The 21,441-nt window shown below is 40.3% G+C and overlaps 1 protein-coding gene across 7 annotated transcripts in view; it reads left to right on the top strand.

The window, feature by feature from the left end:
- Positions 1–21,441, top strand: part of CDC14A (cell division cycle 14A) — a 131,108-nt gene that overhangs the window by 30,778 nt on the left and 78,889 nt on the right. For all 7 annotated transcript variants that reach the window (XM_089515763.1, XM_089515760.1, XM_089515762.1 and 4 more), the window contains exons 4-5: positions 5,536–5,628; positions 19,203–19,282. In XM_089515763.1, the coding sequence (XP_089371889.1) occupies positions 5,536–5,628; positions 19,203–19,282 (173 nt within the window). The remainder of the gene's footprint in view (positions 1–5,535; positions 5,629–19,202; positions 19,283–21,441) is intronic.

The raw sequence follows: 21,441 nt of genomic DNA, 5'->3' as shown, positions 1-21,441 counted from the left end.
ATAGCTTTTTCAGTGATATTTCCCTTTAAAAATTTTTTCCAGGGGAGTTGAATGAAAGTCATTTTATTAACTGACCTAAACACACAGGCAGACAGTATATCTCTGAGAATCAGTTAATGTTCTACAACTGTGTATAGGCTTTCAAACGCTCCGAACACTTCATTAAGCCATGGAGCCAAAAAAATGGTGAGAAAAATGGAAAAACCAAACATTTGGTCAAGTGTTGTAGCTGCAAGGTGTGCATTAAACTCTACCAGAGTGGAGATTGCAAACTGAATGAATCACTGATGGATGTGTAGATATCAGATTACACCTAGCAGTACATTTTGAAACAAAGAGGAAATGGTTCACCTCCATTTCTGAAGACACAAAGCAAGCTGCAACTAAGTAAAGTGCCTCTTGCTTTGGGTAAAACACAGTTTCCTAGGGCAATACAGAGCAGAGATAGAGAGAAAAACATAGTCCTAATATGAAGAAAGCTGGAGATTAAATTTTAGGTGGTGGTAGGGTTATGAAAGATTTTTTCTGAAATTATCCATTTTGCACTTTTTCAGACTCATTGCTAGAAGTGGCATATCTTGCCTCCAAAATGTGCACAATTTTTTTTTTTGGTCCTGCAGTATACTGTATGTTGAAAAATATGCACAAACAAGCATAATCACTTTGGAAAATATGTACAGAAATGTGTACACAAGAAAAAGTGCATATATGCAGATGATGGATAATAGGGACAGTAAGAAAGGTGGGAATTGAAGAAACACCATAAAATTAGCATTAAACATTTTTCACTTCTCTAGGTGGTGTACTAGGTTTAAAAAATGATGTCAGCTTGTGTGATTATTTAGACCCTAGCATCTTATGAAAGACTCTCCCTTCATCCCATCTGCTATTTCTATGGCCTCAGAGGAAGAAAAGAACAGGCAGTATCTGCTGGACTTAATCCCCTCCAGGGTTGACATTCCTTTTTCCCTTGTGTGTTTGTCATGTTTAGATTGTAAACCTGAAGGCAGGCAACTGTCAAATTAACAATTTGTAAGATGCTCTGAGGGCCTTTTTATCTGAAGAGCAGGGTATGAATACTCTAAACAATTAAGTGCTTAGAAGTGAGATAAAACCCTCAGTGCTGTCAGACATTAGATGGCAGAATTTTTTTTGCCTCTGGCGATAGACATTAATTGTCTTGGGTTTTTTATTTGCTTTGGAAAATACAACATTTTCAGAATAAAACCTATCACCCTGAGTTGTGGAGAGCTCAAAAGCTTGTACATTTCTGTAGCATTTTAGGGCCCATTTACGCTAAGAAATAACTACAACTGTGGAGACCAGGGTTTGATCCCTAGCTCGGCCATGGAACCCACTTTGACCTTGGGCAAGTCACATACTCTCAGCCACAGGGGAAGGCAATTACAAACCTCTTCTGAACAAATCTTGCCAAAAAAACCCCACACCCCTATGATAGGATCAGCATAAGTCGAAAAAAGCTTGAAGGCCAAAGGAATAACAATAGCAAGTACATTTCTATACTGCTTAGCAGTGAACTAACACACCCTAAGCAGCACACAACAGCAACAATAAAGGTATTGCCTACCTATGGGATTTTTGTTATTCTCATGAACTAACTGTTGTTGTTACTGGAAAAAATGATCCACTCATGTGTGGATGCTCCTCACATTGCAGTTCTTTCCTTTCCCTGCCCTGTTCTCCCCAAAAGAATAAAGGTTTACCTTGGCATCTAGTAGGTGGTGGCTCTAGCAACTCTTTGGATTAAAGAGGCTTATCTGTCCTCCTTTTCCTCCATGGAGACAGAATCCCAATGCTGTGATAATCTTTTATTTGGGATTGTGGGAGCTGAATTTCTTTTCCCAATATTCCAAGCAGAACGAGATGCTACATCATCAATTGCCTTCTGCCTTCTTTCTATCTCTTTTTAAGAAGGCGGGGTGGTAGTAACCTGTTCAGTTCAAAGAAGTGCCGGAGACATCACTGCTTATCACAACCAGTATCTTGTGCCCTGATAGGTGGATTTGCTTGCAATGATCTGTACTTTTTACTCCAGCTCTCCTGCAGAGAACAGAAATACCAATTTTTTCAATCAGCCCTGCTCATCGTCTCACAACCTTCTTAGCAGTAAATATAAATACAGGTGATGTTTTGGCAGATGATATCAGGATAAGGGTACAGTAGGCTCTTGGTATCCTTTGGGGTTTGGTTCCAGGACCCCCCATGGATACCAAAATCTCTGGGTGCTCAGATCCCATTATCAAAGTGGTGATTCAGATAGACAATCATCACAATATAAGACTGTCTGGGTGTTGCCAACCTTTGACCAAATTTTCGTAATGTATGGACAAAGCCAGATACATTATTTGACACTTTATAATTAAAAAGTGTTTAATTTTAATTAATTTTGTTTTATTTATATACCACTATTCCAAAGATCACAGCGGTGAACAGCAAGTAAGCTAATTTGCCCCCAACAGTCTGGGTACTCATTTTAGCGACCTCGGAAGGATGCAAGCCTGAGTCGAGCTTGGGCCCTTTTACTGGTCTTCAACTCGCAACCTTGTGGTTTCGAGTGAATGGCTGCAGTACAGGCATTTAACCACTGCGCCACCAGGGCTCCATTGAATGAGTGACATCAAGAAACAATACCAAATAAAGGCTAACATTTCCTAGCAAGTTATGACACATTCTAACCTTTCAATTAAAACCAGTGGGACATAAAATAGCTGTCTTTGGTCAGTTTGTGCCCTTACCCTTATGTTTGCCCTATTAATAACTCTTTCTGATTGAAGAATAACAATTATAAGCTTGTCCTTGCTCCCGATAATGTAATAATACATCTATCTAAATATGTCTAAATACAAATGAAATAAATAGGGTAATAGTGAGAGAAATTCAAATGACATAAAGCTATAGTAACAATTTCTAGTTGAGAGCCAGCATGGTGTAGTTGTTTGAGCCAAGTTTAGTGACTATCACACTACACCCTTAAAGTGTTGCTATTCCACTTTAACTGCTCTGGCTGCCTCCTGTTGCATTCTGGGATTTGCAGTTTAGAAAGGGGCATTTAGAATATTCAGCCAGAGAGCTCTTAGGCCTCACTGAACTACAAATATGCAATAGGAGGCAGTGAGAGCATTTAAAGTGGAATAACAACACTTCAAGAGTGTAGTGCAATCATCTCTGAAGATCCAAGGATTCGAATCACCATTCAGCCATAGAAACCTACTGTGTGACCTTAGACAAGTCACACTGTTTCAGCCTCAGAAGAAGGCAAAGGCAACTCCCGTGTGAACGAATCTTGTCAAGACAACCCTTGATAGATTCATCTTAGGCCACCATGAGTTGGAAATGACTTGGAAAGCACAACAAATTACTCGAAGGAACAACAACAACTTTAGGAGAGTAGCCATATTAGTATTTTGCAGCAAAAGCAACAAAGAGTTTTGTGGCACCCAGGATTCTCACAAATGTATTATAGCACGAACTCGCATGGACAATAGTCTACTTTATCAATATTACTTTAAATTAACAGATATGTGTAGATAAGTTTGTGGAGGCTAGGATGAGATGGGTGGAGAGATTCTATCAATAACTGAATGAAACTCACTGGCCTCAATCAAATTTAGCTATGGTTTAGTGTTAAAATAATGAAGCACAATAAGCCTTAGGCTGTGCACTCCCTTTCCCTGCATAGCAGGGAAATGAATTAGTAGTCCTGCTATAATTTTCCTCACTTAATCCTAGACAGTGGAAAGAGACTTTGAGCAATGGCTAGCCATTTAAGACTAGTTATAGTGGCAATGTAACACAAATAAGTAATGCACCCTGTGTACTAGTTGAAGGTGGCAATGTGATTTAATGGGGCAAAGAGAGAGAGAGGGAATTCAAAAGTACAGAGTGCAGAAGAGTTAAGAACATAGTGAGGAAGGAAGAAAAGCAGAGAGATAAGAATGAGGAGGAAGTACAGTAATTAGAAGTAGAAGGAGACAGTTGAGCAAAGCCAGGTAGCTGGGCTCACAAAGGAATTTAGAGAGCACAGAACAGAGATAAGAAAAGATGAGGAGGAAGCCAAGGCGCTGGCAGCTTCCACAAGGGAGGTCAAATCATCCAGGACTAGACCGCACAACTCAACAGTTCAAAAGGATCAAAGCCTCAGAATGGAACAGAGTCAAGCCTCACTTCTCTCTTGCTTAGGGTGCCTTCAACTCAGGGGACAAGTGCCATAATTGTCCACTCCACAGCTTGTATGGAGCTTATCTTTTGGAATCAGCCCCAGCGACACCCTGCATCACCACTCCTCAGGCCAATTGAAAGGCCTAAATGGCTTAAGACAGTTTGTTCAGAGACCAGCTATATCCATATGGGCCTGTCTTGCCATTAAGAGTTTTGAACCTCTACTTATAGATCTGCCAGTGAAGTTCATCAGGTTGACAGGCACAAGAGGCAGGGATTTCCAGTGGTGACCTGTGGCTGTGGAACTCCTTTCCATAGGATATTTGTTTAGCTTTCCACTTCTCTGTTTTTATACAGATTTTGAAGACTTGTTGAATCTTCGTTTGTTCATTTATAATGGTTTTACTCTCTAAACCTCCTTGAGAGGGGTGTGTTGCTCTGAATGGAGGTATGCAAATACCAGTGAATTAATGAATATGTTCTTCATTCGTGGTTTTCATGAGTGAAAGGATAGTGTATGATAACTTCATAATACAGGTTCAAATTTATCTGAAACGGAACTAGTGATGTGGCCTTTTGGCCTAAGAAATTGTCCAGATTCTCCATTTGCTTTCTGGATCATTGGAAACAGTGGTTCTTCTTTGTGGAGAATGCAGCAGAAAATCACAGGCACCTTCATACAATCATTTCAAGCGCAGGGCCTAGGAACTCTCCTGATGTTCTTATGTTCTTAGACATCACCAGGAAGGTTCATTAGTACTTGCCAAGAAGGTTAGCGGTGAGGTGTGGTCAGAGCTATATAGTCCAATAACATCTGGTGTCCCACAAGTTGCCCTCCCTGTACTGGAGGTTCTTGGTATTTTGTCTTGCTGCATACAGCTTCAGTAAAAAAAGGGTGGTTGTGTATGGAGGGGCCTGTGGATCTTCAAAGAGGACCTAAGAAAAATCAAGAACCATTACTGATGCTTCTTTTAGGGGAAAGCTATCTGCCATGTTCCCATGGGATGGCTATGGCAGAGGTTTGCCCTCTGCTTTTATACCTTTCTCTCCTCAGCTTCACCACAGGATAACTGTTAGGACTTTAAATTTATTAGAGGATGCCTGCAGCTGATGGGAGAGTGGTCTTAGGAATGCCAAGTCCCTGTAGTTAATGCAGTATCCAGGGAAGGGGTGATGGAAAATACAAGTAAGAACAAAATACAAGTAAGGTAGTGGAGCTCCTCTGCTCCAGAGTGATTACAAACCAGTTCCATCATGTTCTTTCTAAAGTGAGCTTGGTGAAGGAATGAGCTGACCTGAATGAACTACCAAGATAGATTCAGCTAACACTCTCATTCTCTTTTTCTTTTTAAACAGTCATTCAGTCTATCAAGAAAGAAAATAGTGTATTATACCAGCTTTGACCAGCGGAAACGAGCAAACGCAGCATTTCTGATAGGTGCATATGCAGTAAGTATCAGTTGAAATGTGCATCCTTAGCAAGAATTGCTGATATCTCATTCTCTGGCTAAGTATAGATGTTGCAGATGCTAAAAGATGCATTCTTTTTGCTAGTGTTTTTCTATAGTCAATTCCAGTATTAACCTTAAGGCAGCAGATCCTGTATAATCTTGGAAGCTAAACAGGGTCAGCGCTGATTGGTATTTGGATGTCATCTGCCAGTGACTTCCAGATGCTGTAGGCTATATTTCAGCGGAAACAAACGGCAAAATCACCTCTGAGTATTCTTTCATATGATAAAGTGGATAGTTATTAACCTATAGTATCTATTAAAATAATTTCTTGTTGGCCTTGTTATGCTAGTAAATTACATTTAGTTCTTCTAGTGTGTGTCCCATTTAGTATTTTGCCTGTGTATGAATGAATCTTTGCCCCCCCCCCCATTATATCTGTGTCTTTACAGAATAACCTGAGATAATCATTATCATTACTCAGGGAATATTAACTTCTCCTTGCACATACATTTTATATCTTCCTGTGTACAGGAATGGAATAAATTGACCCTCTGTGGAGCAACTTAGCAACATACAAACAAGCCTTTTTTTAAAGAGTACATTTAATCTTAATCCCTATGTGCAGAAATACCAAACAGTAATAATATGACCAGCATCAACATAGACATGGATCAACAATGGAAGGACAGAAATGATGGCTTAGCATTTCACATTAAGGCAGACTGATGGCTGGATTGCCCAACCTGCCAGTCCTAATTGGCAGCAGATTTAGAATAGAGCTCCTCAAGGACATCTGGCACAGATTTGCCCAAATCTGCCATTACTATAGAGTGCAAACCTGAGAATCTCAAGTGTAACATCTTGCTTAGAATAGCAGCCTCCTGCCCCACTATAAATTTACAGCAATATTAGCATGCTCTGCTGGGTATATTGGCATTGCTGTTTATCTGCCTTAGTCTAATTACTTTGGTGGAAGGTTTTAAGAATTCTGACTGACTTGAATGTTGAGAACAATTTTAATAAAGCAGGATTTTCATTTGCAAAGGAACAGAATAGCAGTAGTTCTTTTTTTCTTTTTTCTTTCACTCATTCATTTAATCTCTTCTTACTGGCCACCCTTCCATTCAAGAATCTCAGGATAGCACACCATTTAAAATAATAACACAATGCATCAACCATTTGTGTAAAACATTAAAAACCCATGAGTAGCAACTTTAAAGCCAATAAATTCTAGCATGGTATGATGGCATAAATATTTTTAAATTGCCACACATTTTCCCACACATACTGTATTAGTGTGTGTTCAGTCTGTGGGTGATAACAGGATCATAGATCATCCACATCTCTGTCATGAATGGTAAATCAAAATGCCAAAAGAGCAGTTAGAAAAGTAAAGTCTGAAAGTTTTGGAGGCTGGAGCTACTTTCTTGACAAATCTCTGTAGTGGTTACCTAGGTGGGAAGATATCTGTTGCTGGTATATTCGTTAGAGAAAAATGTGGGGTGTTTTTAGTTAGTTCTACAAAGTGAGGGAAAATAATAATATTTTTAAAATTCTAAAAATAAGCATAAGAGCCAGTGTGGTGTAGTGGTTTGGATGTTGGATCGGGACACTGAAGACCAAGGTTCAGTTTCCCTTTAGCCATGAAAACTCACTAGGGACGTTATCCCAAGGGGCAAAATTGGAAGGTTAAAGTGGGGCCAATGCAGGGTCATCCAAGGTTTAGGGACAAATTCACAGCTGCTTTTCATAGGACGCTGCATGCAATCAGAGATTGCAGGGAGAATGTGAGGTCAATCAGGAAATAAGCAAAACTACCGGATTTACTTTTCCATTTTGCTTGCAAATTGACTCCCTTCATGTAGTGCCAGCCTTGTGAAAAGTAAGCCTCAGATGACTTCGTTTCCCAGTGTTCCTTGCTGTGCCAAAGAGGGAGAATGCTCTCTTTGCTTAAAGGGATACACACACACAGTTCCCTCTTTAGCCTTGCCCTGCTGCTTTTCCTCCTCTAATTAAGGGCACAGCTGCTCGGAGAAGGCAGAGGGAGGACGCTTTGGAAGTCCTCAACAAGAGCGAGAAATGGAGGACATGCCCTGGAAAAGGAGGGCATTGGGGAAGATCAGCCCTCTGTGAAATCAGGCAGGCCCCCTCTTCTTTCTCTCTCTCTCGTGTGTGTGTTGGTCTGTCTGTCTGTCTTTGTGGTTTTACGGAGTTTGCAAAGGGCAGCCTCATTCTGTCTCCATCTCACACAGTTCCTGGGGCTTTGGGGGCAAAGGGAGGTTTCTCCTCTCCCTGGAGCATTGGGGGGGGGGTACTTGTGGAAATGATAGTTCTGAAGACGTGCAGAAAAGGTATTTCTGAGCAAGCAATGGGGATTTGTTTGTCTCCTTTTGATATCCAAATTCAAATCTGACCCTAACTAATGTGCCTTTAACCCCTTGTTGTGCTCTGAGGGTGACAACAAGCAAATGGGCTTGCTTTTCTGGGATGCCACCACTTTAACCATTTTTGAGATGGACGCACATAGCTCCTCATGTAGTAACATCCTAGGTGGCCTTGGGCAAGTCACACTCTTCTCAGCATGAGAGGAAAGTAATGACAAACCCCCTCTGAACATACCTTGCTGAGAAAACCCCATGGGAGGTTTGCCTTAGGGTCACTGTAAGTGGGAATGACTTGAAGGCACACAACACCAAAACGTAGATATGCCACAATATTAAGCAGAGCACAGATGAATACAGAATGAAACCAGCTGAAGATCACTTGATATGGATGTCCCACTCAGGATTAGATGCTAGTAGGGATGAATAAGATAATTAAACACCCATAGGGGAATACATACATTTTCTGTAATGAGTGGGCCACTTTCAGGATTTATTGGAATCTATTTCTAGGTATAGTTAGATGTATTAATCTGTTCCAATTCGGCAGCTTTTATATTGGAATTTTCCTTTGAATCCTTTTGTTTGAATATGGTGGCTTTACAACATGCTACTGAATTTGCCTGTGAGATTAAAATGTTTTTCTCTGGTGTCTGTTAGTCTTTTAAAGTCTTGTATATATTGACCCAGATACTCGTATTGAGACGCACCTGCTTGCCTGACTATATGGCAGAAGGATATTGGCATACAAGAGTTCACAGATTTTGACTGCCCTGGGTAGTTAGCCAAAATTGACAACATTTTATCTTTTCAATAGGGAAGAGATTGTTAATGAACACGTTAAAATAGCTAACAGAAATCAGTAATGAGCGTTTTAATCTCCTAGGACATTCTGTAGCAAACATGAAAATCTGACATGCTGAGTTTGAAAGTATTTGCAATCCCTTTGAGATTCAGCCCCTCAGTCTTTTTTCATCTCTGAGTTGGGCAGGGATAGGAGTTCATCCCTCTTGTACTGAACTTCATAGATATACGTTAGTTTTCTAACATTCAGAGTTTTAACCCTAAATTGTAAAGAACCTCTCCCTTTCTGCATTCTCCAGGAAAAGATGAAAGCTCTCATAAAACCTGTTGTCCCCCTGATGGTGTATATTAGGGGTGGGACATGTTGACCCTTCAATCTGTATGGATTACAGTTTTCTTGATCCTTGGTTGTTGTTGCTGTTGTTTGCCTTCAAGTTGTTTCTGACTTATAGTGAACCTAAGGCACATGGGGTTTTTATGGCAAGTTGTTCAGAGGAGATTTGCCATTGCCTTCCCCTGAAGCTGAGAGACTGTGACTTGGCCAAGGTCACCCAGTGGGTTTTGTGATCGAGCTGGGAATAGAACCCGGGTCACCTGAGTCAGAACTCAAACCACTACACTACTCTGGCTCTCCAGATCCTTTACAGTTGGCTATGCTAGATACAGCTCAGGGGAACTATAGAAAGCAAAACAGCTGAAGGGCCAAAGTTTTCTGATATTTGATGTGTTTGATCTCACATTGGAAGATATATGATTAAACAAGTCCTTCAAAACAACAGTCTGGTGAATCGATCAGGAGGCCTATTTTTACTAACATTCCATTTACCCAGCCATGAGTGCAACTGTACCTTCTGTCTCACATTTTCCAGCAACTGATATTCAGAGGTGATATACAACAATCCTACTAGTAATCATTGATGATCCAAGCCTCCATGAAAACGTCCTTCATAGTATAGCTGGTGTCATTTTGATAAGAGTTGGCATCAAGGCTCACTGCTGAGCTTTGCTACAGAATTTGTATGTCTGTTAAATAATTCCAAATTGGGAAATACAGTGGAGCCTTCCCATCCACTGGGGTTTGCCCCCTGCCCCACGAAATGGCAGTTTCTGCGCCATTAAATAATATGAAGCATGGCGATTGATAGGCAGTCAAATCTGTGGATCGCCAGCCAACTGATAGGAAGAGTCCACTGTAGTTGCATGTAAGGATAGGTTGCCATTCAAAGTCTGAGAGAGAAATGATCACTTTAAAGGATGGGCTGTAAATCCTTGGCGACATCCAGGAGGTTTCAGCAGAGTACACACCTTCAGCTAAGGTAACAAGTTGCATTTTACCCATTTTTTTCTGATGGCCTTGTCTTTATTAAATGACTCCTAAGTATCTGAATTATGAGCGCAAGCCTGGATTTGCAGTGCTGCAGTTGGAGAAAATTCTTCAGGATTCCTGCTGGCTAGGTGTTCCAAGTTTCTGATGTTTCACACACAAACATGCATTTATTATTCTATGCTGCTGTTACAGAAATATGTGCTCCTAGTGACAGAGCACAGTTTATCTTTCCCCAGTCCCAATTCTTTGTCTTGGTAGTATTTACTGCCTACCCATTCTCACTCCATTTTTTAGATGAAATATAAATGACGAAGTAGATGACACATTAGGGTTACTGCCTCTGAGTCTCTGGCCTTGGTTATACCAGCTGGGACAGAAGTAGGAGCAGACCCTTCCTCAGACCTGAATGTGGCTAGTTCTAGCTGCAGGGAGAACTGTTTGTCTCCTAGTGATTCCACTATGCCAAACCCATTGCATTCCCTAACCAATCTTTAGACAGCTTTGTGCATGTGGATAAAGCAGACCTTGTTTTTGGAACTGCTCTCAATCATTTTAATTGGACCTTCGGCTGTAGGAATATATATATGTGTCATGATCATAAACTATGGATCATTCTTTAAAAAATGGACGTGCTACAGCATTCGATTGTCTTCATATGTAACCTGTCCTCAGGGCAAGAGGCTACTGTTAGAACAGAATATAGAGAAACAGAATGGTTTTCCTTTGGGAAGGGGGTCAGGCAAGGCTGCATTTTATCACGCTATCTGTTTAACTTGTATGCCTAACCTGTTATACATCAAGCAAGATGACTCAGAAGAATGAGGCATGGAAATTGGAGGAAGGAACATCAAGAATTGAAGATATGCAGAAGACACCATATTACTAGCAGAAAACAGCAAAAACTTGGAATGATTACTGAAGAAAATAAAGGGAGAAAGTGCAAAGGCAGATTTACAGTTGGACACTAAGAAAACAAAAATAATGGTCCATAGAGGATTTACATCACTTTAAAGGAGATGATGAAGACACTGAAATAGTTCAAGATTTTCCATACCTTGGCTCAGTCAATCAGAAAGCAGACTGCAGTCAGGAAATCAGAAGATGGCTAGGACTTGAAATGGCAACTATAAAGGAACTAGACAAGATACTGAAGTGTAAAGTTACAGCATTGAATATTAAAGCTAGGATACCATGCCATTGTATTTCTCATTTCTGTGTATGGTTGTGAAAGCTGGACAGTGAAGAAAGCTGATAGGAGGAAAATCAACTCATTTGAGGTCTGGTGCTGGAGAAGAGTTTTACACATACTATGGATTGCTAAAAAGGCAAATATACCCTAGAGCAAATCAAGCCTAAACATTCCTTAGAGGCCAAGATGGTTAAACTGAGATTGTCATACTTTGGCCATATCATGAGACAACATTACTCACTAGAAAAGACAACAATGCTTGGTAAGGTAGAAGGCAGTAGGAAAAGAGGAAGACCGCATTCCAGATGGATAGACTCAGTCAAGGAAGCCATGGCCTGGAGTGTGCAAAACCTGAGCAGGGCTGTTGATAAGGTGACTTGGAGGTTTTGCAGTTATAGGGTTGCCATAAGTTGAAGTTGACTTGAAAGCAGTTAATAACTACAACAACATGATAATTTGGTTTATAGAAAAATGTGGCGTTGTCCCTTAGACAATGATATTTACCTGGTTGCACTGCATGTTGTGTATCAGGCTTAATGGTGGAGTGGAAGTAAATGAAGTTGTATTTGAATTTCCTAAGAATCTTCCTCTTGCAGATCCAGCTGATTACCCATAATCGTTAATTGTTTTCAGATGAAAAGGCATTACAGGACAGTAGCAGAGGAAGTGTTATTTCTAAGCCAAATATACATGTGTATGCTGTGAAACTACAGAGGTACAATACAGCAGTAACATAGATCCAAACATACTAGCTGCCCCAGAACTGAACCTGTTGTGAGTTTAATCAGCTTTGCAATTCCCAGCAGCTCAGTTTGCTATGGTATTAACAATCTGTTTCTTTCTGCAGAAGTCTTGATGTAACAAACTCCTGTATCCATGGGTACATTTGCCAGAATACTCCAGGCTCCACAAGTATTCTGGCCCTCAATTCCCCCCAAATTTGCTTGTTACCTTCTTTATTTTGCTGAGGGTTTCTGGCTATTGCAGCAACTGAAGAGTAGCTGCTTTCCTGTGCAGCCCTCATTCATCACCCAATGCCACTGCTGAGGTCAGACTGAGGTACTCAGCCACATTATCAACTCTGGGCAGCTCAAGTGACTCACACCCATAGCAGTGGCACTGGGTAGCTTGCAGGGACTGCAAGAGAAAAGGCAGCCATTGTTGTCATTGCAAAGAGAGCAAAAACACAAAACAAAGTATGAGTTATTTAAATGTGGGTTAAGGGAAGGAAGCTCAAATCAGATGAAAACATCATGAAGAAAGTTTGAACCTGCTTTAAGGTTTAGGCCCTGCTTCATGTAAACAGGATGCATCAAGCAAGAGGGAATTCAGGGTAAATCATCCATGTAGACAAGCTCCATGTCTTCTTGAATAGCATTTTCTAGTGAGGTTGTCAGTAGACTGCAGCTCCCTCAGGAATTCTGTGATGCCTGAGAGTAATACCATAGAAGCACCAGATTCCACCCTATCTTGGAAGCTAAGCAGGCTCAGCTCTGGTTAGTACTTGGATGAGAGCCTGCCAAGGAATACCAGGAGTTGTAAGCTAAATTTCAGAGAAAGCAATTGGTAAAACCAACTCTGAGTGTTCCTTGCCTAAGAAAACCCTTTGAAATTCATGAGGTGTCATATGTCAACATGCAACTTGAAGGCACATATAAACATCTGAAGATAAGTAAGCATTCTGATAGCACAGAATCTATTTATTTGGGTACTCCTGGTTAAATATACCATGCTGTGAGATAAGAGAGCATCCACTACTAACCAGTTTGTAAGCTTGGAGTTATAGGTGGAAAATTCTTAGTCAAAGCTTCTGGGATGTTGGCATAGGTATCTTCCTGTGTTTCTGTAGACAGTTTCCTCAGAAGGTTAAGTTGTTCCATCTGGTGTTTCTCAGTTGCATACAACGATAGTGACCTATAAATATGTGAGGTTGTGGAATCTGTCTCCTGTCTTGTAATCTTAATTACTTGGTGAAAACTTTAGCCTCTCCTGCGTCAGCCTTTCCAGCTATAATGTTGGAATTGTTTCTGAATAGCATTATGTTCTGCAAGGCTGATATTATAAAACAAGCAATGCTGCCTTGTTGGCAATTCCAGTCTGAGTATAACAATGGAAGCATTGTCTGTGTGTGTGTGTGTGTGTGTGTGTGTGTGAGTGTGTACATGTGTATTAAAATCCAGTTACTATTGTAACAGGAGGCTCCATGCCATAATCTTTAAGCATTGAGAGTTTAGGGTACCAAAATAGCAATTCTTGACTGATTTGGTTATGTGTCAGGTGTTTCTAATGCTAACAAAGCAATATGTCAAAAACACTTGAAACTGTCTTAGATCTTTAGAGAGAGAGAGAGAGAGAGAGAGAGAGAGAGAGAGAGAATAATACCTGCTTGCAGTCTCACAGTCTACAGACCATTGCTATGGCTCTTTTAGGATGAGTAAGTCCTGAGAGGTTTTTTTTTATAGAGGTCAGCCAGTAGATCCCCATGGCCAAGCAAAGATTTGAACCCTCATCTTCCAGTGTCCTAATCCAACACTCAAATCACTAAACTATTCTGGCTTTCCAGCACAGCCCTGTTTAAATATGGTATTTGAGGTGCAGTCACAAGGCACACTCAGAGTGAGGAGAGGTTTCCTCAGCAGGTATATACAATCCTGCGTCCTGCAGCATATGTGTGTTGTTTGTCTTCAAGTCATTTCTGGCTTATGGCGACCCTAATGTGACCCTATCATGTGGTTTCCTTGGCAAGATTTGTTCATTGGAGGTTTGCCATTGCCTTCCCCTGAGGCTGAGAGCATGTGACTTGCCCAGGGTCATTCAGTGTGTTTCATGGCCGAGCTGGGAATCGAACACTGGTCTCCAGAGTCATAGTCCAACACTCAAACCACTATGCCCCACTGAGTAGGCTCAACATTTTTCAGGGTATGTTTTTGTCAGGCTTGCAGAGACGACTATACCACCATGAGTTTTAAAACTCTGGTATGTTCCCCTTTTAAGAAAACTATTTCAGTCCTCCTCTCTTGCAGTTATGCTTGAGTATTATCTGCTTGCATACAAACTTATGTGATCAGCCAGCACTTATGCTTCTTTTCATGTGCTAGGTTTACCAGGCATTATCATTACTGTTTTTAAAATAAAGCTTGGATTTTTTTATGTTTGTGTAGCACATTAGATGTTTCTGACCATTGTTAGTTTAGTGGACTGTTTTTACTGTCCTAAAGCTAAAATATTCATGTGTAAAATGAGACTAGGCAAACACAAGATTACATTCTACAAATAGAACATTCACTGGTAGCTATGTACTCTAAATAGGCAAACAGTGCAAATCGCATATTTTTCGTCTTGATCCTGTTTTTCTCTGTTACCTTTTATCTCAAGGTGGGCAAACTGTTAGAGTTTGAAGGGCTGTATTTCACCATGTGAAATTCTGGTCACACTCATTCCATCACCCCTAATGGGTGTCACTTTTCTAGTTTTGCCCCACCAATGGCCTATGGTTCCCCAAAAGCCTTAGTAAGGTACTGTTTGATTGGTGCGGTGGACTTTGTCCACCCCTACACCTGCTCCAGCCTTAAAAATGGTGAGGGGAACAAAAAAAACACAGCAACATGGCCAGTAGCAAACCAGTAGCTTTTGAGAGGGGCGTTATTGGTACACAACACAAAAGATGCTGTATTTACTAAAAATCAGCATGGATTTTTTAAAAAAACAAGTAATGCTAGACTAATCTCTTATCTCTTAGAGTCAGAAGCTTGGAAGATGAAGGGAATGCCGTGGATATAGCATATTTTGATTTCAGTGAGGCCTTTGACAAGGCCCCCCATAATATCCTTGCAAAAAAGCTGATACAATGTGGGCTAGACAGTGGAACTGTTAGGTGGATTTGCAATTGGTTGACAGACTGTATCCCAAAGGGTTCTCACCAATAGTTGCTCTTCATCCTGGAGAAAAGTGACAGTGGTATGCCATGGGGTCTTGTCCTGGGCCCAGTGCTATTCAGGATCTTTATCAATGGCTTGGATGATGGAATAGAGGGTATGCTTATCAAATTTACAGATAACACTAAATTTGGAGAGGTAACTAGTACCCAAGAGGAGAGGATCAGAATTCAAAATGACCTTCATAGATTAGAAATCTGGGCCAGAACTAAGAAAATGAATTTCAACAGTGAGAAATGTAATATTTGGGAAGTAAAAATGAAATGCACAGATACAGGATGGGTGACACCTGGCTTGACAGCAGTATATGCAAAAGAGATCCAGGAGTCTTAGTGGATCACAGGCTAAATATGAGTCAGCAATGTGATGCAACAACAAAGAAAGCCTATGCAGTTCTAGGTAGCATCAGTAGCAGTACTGTGCGCATGTGTTATAAGTGGGCGCACTATATGCGGCTTTCAAATTATGCTGAAAGCTGCACGACAGAAGAGACAATAACATGCGTGCTGCACCGCATGTACAAGCCCCCATTGTTTTCATTGGTGCTTGAGCATACGTGGTATTTCTCTTACACTGGGGGGGGGGGGGGTCTGGAACTGATCCCCGCATAAGGAAAGGGTGCACTGAGAGAAGTAATAGTACCATTGTCTTCTGCTTTGGTCAGACCTCACCTGGAGTATTGTGTCCAGCTCTGGGCAGTACAATTCAAGAAGGATATTGAGAAGCTGGAGCATTTCTAGATGAGGGTGACCAAAATGGTGAAAGGTCTGGAAACCATGTCTTATAAGGAGTATCTTATAAAACTGGTTATATTTAGCCTGCAGAAGAGAAGGTAAAAGGATGACATGATAGTCATGTTGAAACGTTTGAAGGGATATCATAATGGAACAAGCTTGTTTTCTGCTGCTCCAGAGACTAGGAAAAGGAGCAATAGATTGAAGCTACAGGAAAAGAGATTCCATCGAAACATTAGGAAGAGCTTCCTGATAGTGGAATACATACCTCAAAGTGTGGTGGAGTCTCTTCTTTGGAGATTTTTAAATAGAGGTTCGATGGCCATCTGTTGGGAGTGTTTTGATTGTGTTTTCCTGCATGGTAGGGGGGTTGAATAGGATAGGATGGGCTCTTCCAGCTCTATGATTTTATACCATGTATTTGAGGAAGAGTGAATGTCCAAGGGCTCTGGCATAGTTAAAATCAATTTTATGAGATGCATGCTGCCGACCCCCTTTTATCAGTAGTCCTCTCTTGTGTTGTATGAAATGAACATGATAGCAACAGGATTTTATTTATGGGTGGGGGGTGGGGGGGTGGAGAATTCCTCCTTACTGTTAGAAAACTGCTTCCAGTTTCTGCTTTAGCAGAATATGTTTAACACATAGCTCATGGAATCTCTCATCTGCCCAGGTGGTGCATCCTGTGATCTAGTTTTATCTATGAATCATACTGCATAGATTTTTCCAGAAAGATGCAAGGACAGCAGCTTATTTCATGCATACAGCATCACTGCTAACACTATTGAGGCTGCTTTAAATGCCACTCTGCAACTCTCACAAGGTGTTTGTTCATTTCAGCAAACCTCTTGAAATACTTTTGTTAGTTTCAGCAAAGAATTGTTCAGCTTGTAATGGTGACTGAAATAATGATATTTTATATGTTCTGTAGTGTAGAATTGGGTTCAGTTACAATCTGGACTTAGACGAACAAGCAGAATGTTGTTGTAAATGGTTTTTACATGCATTCCATATGAAGAAGTAGTGGGAGGCCTTTGTTTTAAAACCTTTCAAGAAATTGAGAGAATGAAAAGGATGTTGGCAAAATATTTTAGAGAAGTTTGAATGAATCATGCTATATCACCTATGTTGGCAATTAAAAACAATTAAAGTGTGATATGACTTTGTAAACTGATAAGGCTCTCCCTCCATCCACCATCATCCAGAGGGAAAGAAGGGCAGGCCTGCCCCATCAGGCCTAGCCTGAAAAAGAAGGCCCTCCCTCTGGCAGATGTTGACCATAAAGTTGCACTGCAGAACCTAGAGATTCCTAGAGAGGTGTTCTCTTAGGTAAAAAGAATGTTTTTATTTATTTGCGGGTTATTTACAGAAAACAGGAGGGTCCTTCACTCCTAACCCCAGTGAATGTGGAGAGACCACTCTTCATTCAGAAGTTCATTCATGGAATGGTATTCTGTGGGTTTCCTGGTACCACTTTCTACTGTAAGAATGTCATGCTCCCAGACAACAACAAAAAGATGTAAAAAGAAGAAGAAGAAATTTAATTTCAAGACCAGTAATTAAAAGAGCAAAGGAGATGTAAATGCTAACCTTTCTTACAATAGAGCGGCAACATTGAGTGAAACATATGACCCAGAGTCATAACAGGTATTCTAAAAGCATTTGGGGAACCGAACTCAGAATATTGCAGTAAACTGGTTCTAAAGTACAATTTCCTCTAATAAGACTCGCCAAGAAACCCTACTGTTTTAGTATCAGTTCATTACTCCCTGTAATTTATAGTCTCTTTCAAGAGGCAGTTTGTATTCCCTGTAAAAATAATTCCAGCCTTTCTTAGATGCTTCCTAAAAGGAATTGCATAGACTCTTTTAAGCACACAAAATGATAATTAATAGTCTCTTTTTTTTTAAAGTTACGCTTCTAAACTTAAATATTATGTATCTGTTAGAGTTTATACTGCACTATGTGTCCAGGCACTTCCTGTTCTTCCCTACGAAAAGGGAAACACCTGTGTTCACAATGGGTTCACATGTCTGCATGAACCAAGTTTGCCTTTCACATGGAAGAGAATGGAAATCTTTATGCACATTAATTTCTTTGGATGCTTTGAATAGCTTTCTTTATGTTGATATAGAATTTATGGGAAGAGGTGAGAATGGAGTCACTTATAACCATATACAGGCAATAGTTGGCTTAGAGAGGTAGTCTGTGAACATTTCATTGTAACAGCAGTATGAATTTCAAGCAGAAAAATGCTGAGGGATTTTTAAGATCTTGAATCAGGAATGCCTAAAATGTATGATGCCATTGCATTGGTTAGTAGTTATTATTTAATCGCTTGAAGTCAGTGGATTGGATCAAGATTTTTGTTGTTGTTATCTGCTTCTGAGTCAACCTCGACACATGGCAACCCTGTAGATGAGACACCTCCAAGACGCTCTATCTTCCACTTCTCTGCTTAGTTCTTGCAATCCATGCCCATATCCCCCCTGATTGAGTCAATCCATGTAGTATGTGGTTGTCCTCTCCCTTTTCTGCCCTCTATTTTTCCTATCATTATTGTCTTTTCCAGTACAGCAAGATTTACACGCACGGAAATGGAAGGTATTTACATGCATAGAAATGGGCTTTGTCACTTCCTTGCTTTCTCCTTTGTACAGCAGCCCCCTGACAATGTTACGCAGAGGTTTTGGGACTTTTCTGAATAGGGGTGAGCTGGGGAAGGGGGCAGGGGAGAACAAGATCTCTGAAAGTTGGATCAATGAGCTAAGCCAACATCAGAACGCAGATCTAGCACAATGTGCTCTGCCTGTATTAGAGCATAAACTCTTTTTGTCCGTGGGAAAAGTCTGCCTCACAAATGATTGCTTTCATTCAAGATAGCAGAATTAGATGGTATAACGGGCACTTAATGGATGTTTACAGAAACATGCATTACAGCTTGATTTAATGGGAAGCAATTTGGTTGCTGTGGTACTTCCTTTAAATGTGGTGTGGACGTGAGTGCATTCAGAATAATGGGATTTATCTGTTCTACTGAAACAGAAATACTGCAGAGTAGGGTCTAAAGAACTGAATTGCCACAAATCCCATCTCTCTCCAATTTGCATCAAAGCGTTATCCTTAGATAAAAATATTATACAATTGTAAATATATTTTTCTAATATTAGGTATTATTCCATGTTGGTTCTATTTGTAGGTAATATACTTGAAGAAAACACCAGAAGAAACTTACCGAATACTTTTATCGGGATCCAATCCACCATATCTTCCATTTAGGTATGGCTACAACTGCTGATAATAATTTTTATAGTACTTTCAGATGATCACAGTGCTTCACCCACATCGTCTAGTTTTATTCAACACAGCAGCCTTGTAAGGCACATTGTTATTACTGTCTTCCAAACTACACAGAGTGACTGAGACTGATTGTAGCTTACCTGTGGCCACTTAGTGAGCCTATGACAGCAGCAGTATATGTTAAACTAGGACTTTCCAATTCATAACATTCCGATAGCTACTATGTTACCAAATCCAATAAATCCAAACAATGATACCTTTATGGGGCTAATCAAAATGTACAGTATACACATTGCTATGGTACACCAGATCTCATTGCAATTTAAGCAAGTTACAATTATAATTTTCAACTGCACTGTGATTCTGAGGCCAGCAAAAGTTGTTGCTAAGCTCTTCAATCAGTATGAAATTATTTTTGTTCTATACCCCTACTTCCTGCAGCAGAGTGTCCTAGTTCCTGTGCTTATTTTCTGAATATTTGTTCCTTTCTCTTTTTACCTTCCAGTGAGTAGTATCAAAAATGCTGTGCATGCAATATTGTTTACCCAGTTTTCCTCCTGCAGTGTGTCCAGCTAGACTTAGAGTCATGTTATTCCTGACTTACATTGTTAGTATGATGCTACCACTGATATTCTTTTGCTGGAAAATTATTAGTACAGGTTGAGTCTCCCTTATTCCAAAAAAACTCCAAATCCAAAATTATCCATATGGGTGGCTAAAATAGTGATACCTTTGCTTTCTGATGGTTCAGTGTATACAAACTTTGTTTCATGCACAGTTATTAAAAAAACTGTATATAAAATTACCATCAGGCTATGTGTATAAAGTGTATAAGAAACATAAATTAATTTCCTGTTTAGACTTGGGTCCCATCTCCAAAATATCTCATTGTGTATTTTAATTTTCCAAAATCTGAAAAATTTTAAAATCCAAAATATTTCTGATCATCAGATAAGGAAGATTCAAGCTGTACAGTTTTCATTGCACACTAAGAAAGCTATGCAACAAGAGACATAACTTTGCCACTTGTGTTTTTGGACCAGCACTACGAGAAATGCTAAAATGCTGTTTGATTTTGTCTTCTTAGTCAACATTATATGTATCTTTCAGTGGCAAAATGGTCATATTAATTTAATACATAAGGCTAGAGAGACAAAATGGTCACACAGACGCAGTACAGACTGCCCGAAAATGGCAGTCTGAAGGCACCTATTTTAACTCCGGAGGGATGCTGCAGCCGCCGAACCATGCGATGTCCCATATGAGTAAAAAGAACCCAGTTTTTCTTGGTTCTTTTAGCAGCGCCTGGGTTATGTTGCGAGTGCGCCATTGGTGCACTCGGGATGTAACAGACATGCAATGATGTCCGAACATTTGTGTCCCTTTTGTCAAGATGGCGGCGCCCATGTGGACGAGACGCCACCATCAGCCCGACACCATTACATACTAGGGTTCTGGACCGTGCGATTGCTGCACAGTCCGGAACCCTAGTATCACTGCCGCCATGCCCCTTTCAGCTGGTCTATCTCGAGCTACAGAGAGAAAGAAAGGCATGGGAATGTAAAATTGAGCTATGTAGGCAGAATTATCTAAATCATGTTTAGTGAATACATTTGAGAGTCTCAAATGTTTAAAAATTGCTTGGTACCAGTTTTCCAGTAAGCTGTTTATATATCGTCTCCATTACATATGAAGAATGGCAGATTTTAAGGTTCACTATCCACTATTTAAAATATTAGCAAGACAGGTGCCCTCAGGTTTACATAAAGTTTTTAAAAAACTTTTATTAGGGCATGATGGTGCTTAGAATTAAATCCTGTGTGCTGGCTACTGATGATGAGATTTGTTTGATTCCCCTCCCCCCATCTTTCACTTAAATTTCTGTGGAGGTTTTTTTTGGGGGAGGCATTTAAATAATATATCAATATGCCTTGTCATTTCATCTTATAGAGGGCCTTTTGCCTTCAGTATCGTCTGATGTGCCACACTTAATGCATAAACTGTGGCCAGTTTTTTTTTCTTCCTAGTTCATTCATGCTGCTCAAAAACTTCTCTTCTTGTGGTGGAACTCTAATGTCATTTGAGCTCCACACAAGTCCATTTTAAAGAACTATTTAAATAGTCTTGCATTTGCTCTG

The sequence above is a fragment of the Sceloporus occidentalis genome, unplaced genomic scaffold (assembly GCF_023333645.1).
Source record: "Sceloporus occidentalis isolate IW3139 unplaced genomic scaffold, rSceOcc1.0.p SCAF_3, whole genome shotgun sequence".
Lineage (NCBI taxonomy): Eukaryota > Metazoa > Chordata > Lepidosauria > Squamata > Phrynosomatidae > Sceloporus > Sceloporus occidentalis.
The sequence above is the reverse complement of the archived record's forward strand: the minus strand, read 5'-3'. Positions and strand labels throughout refer to the sequence as shown.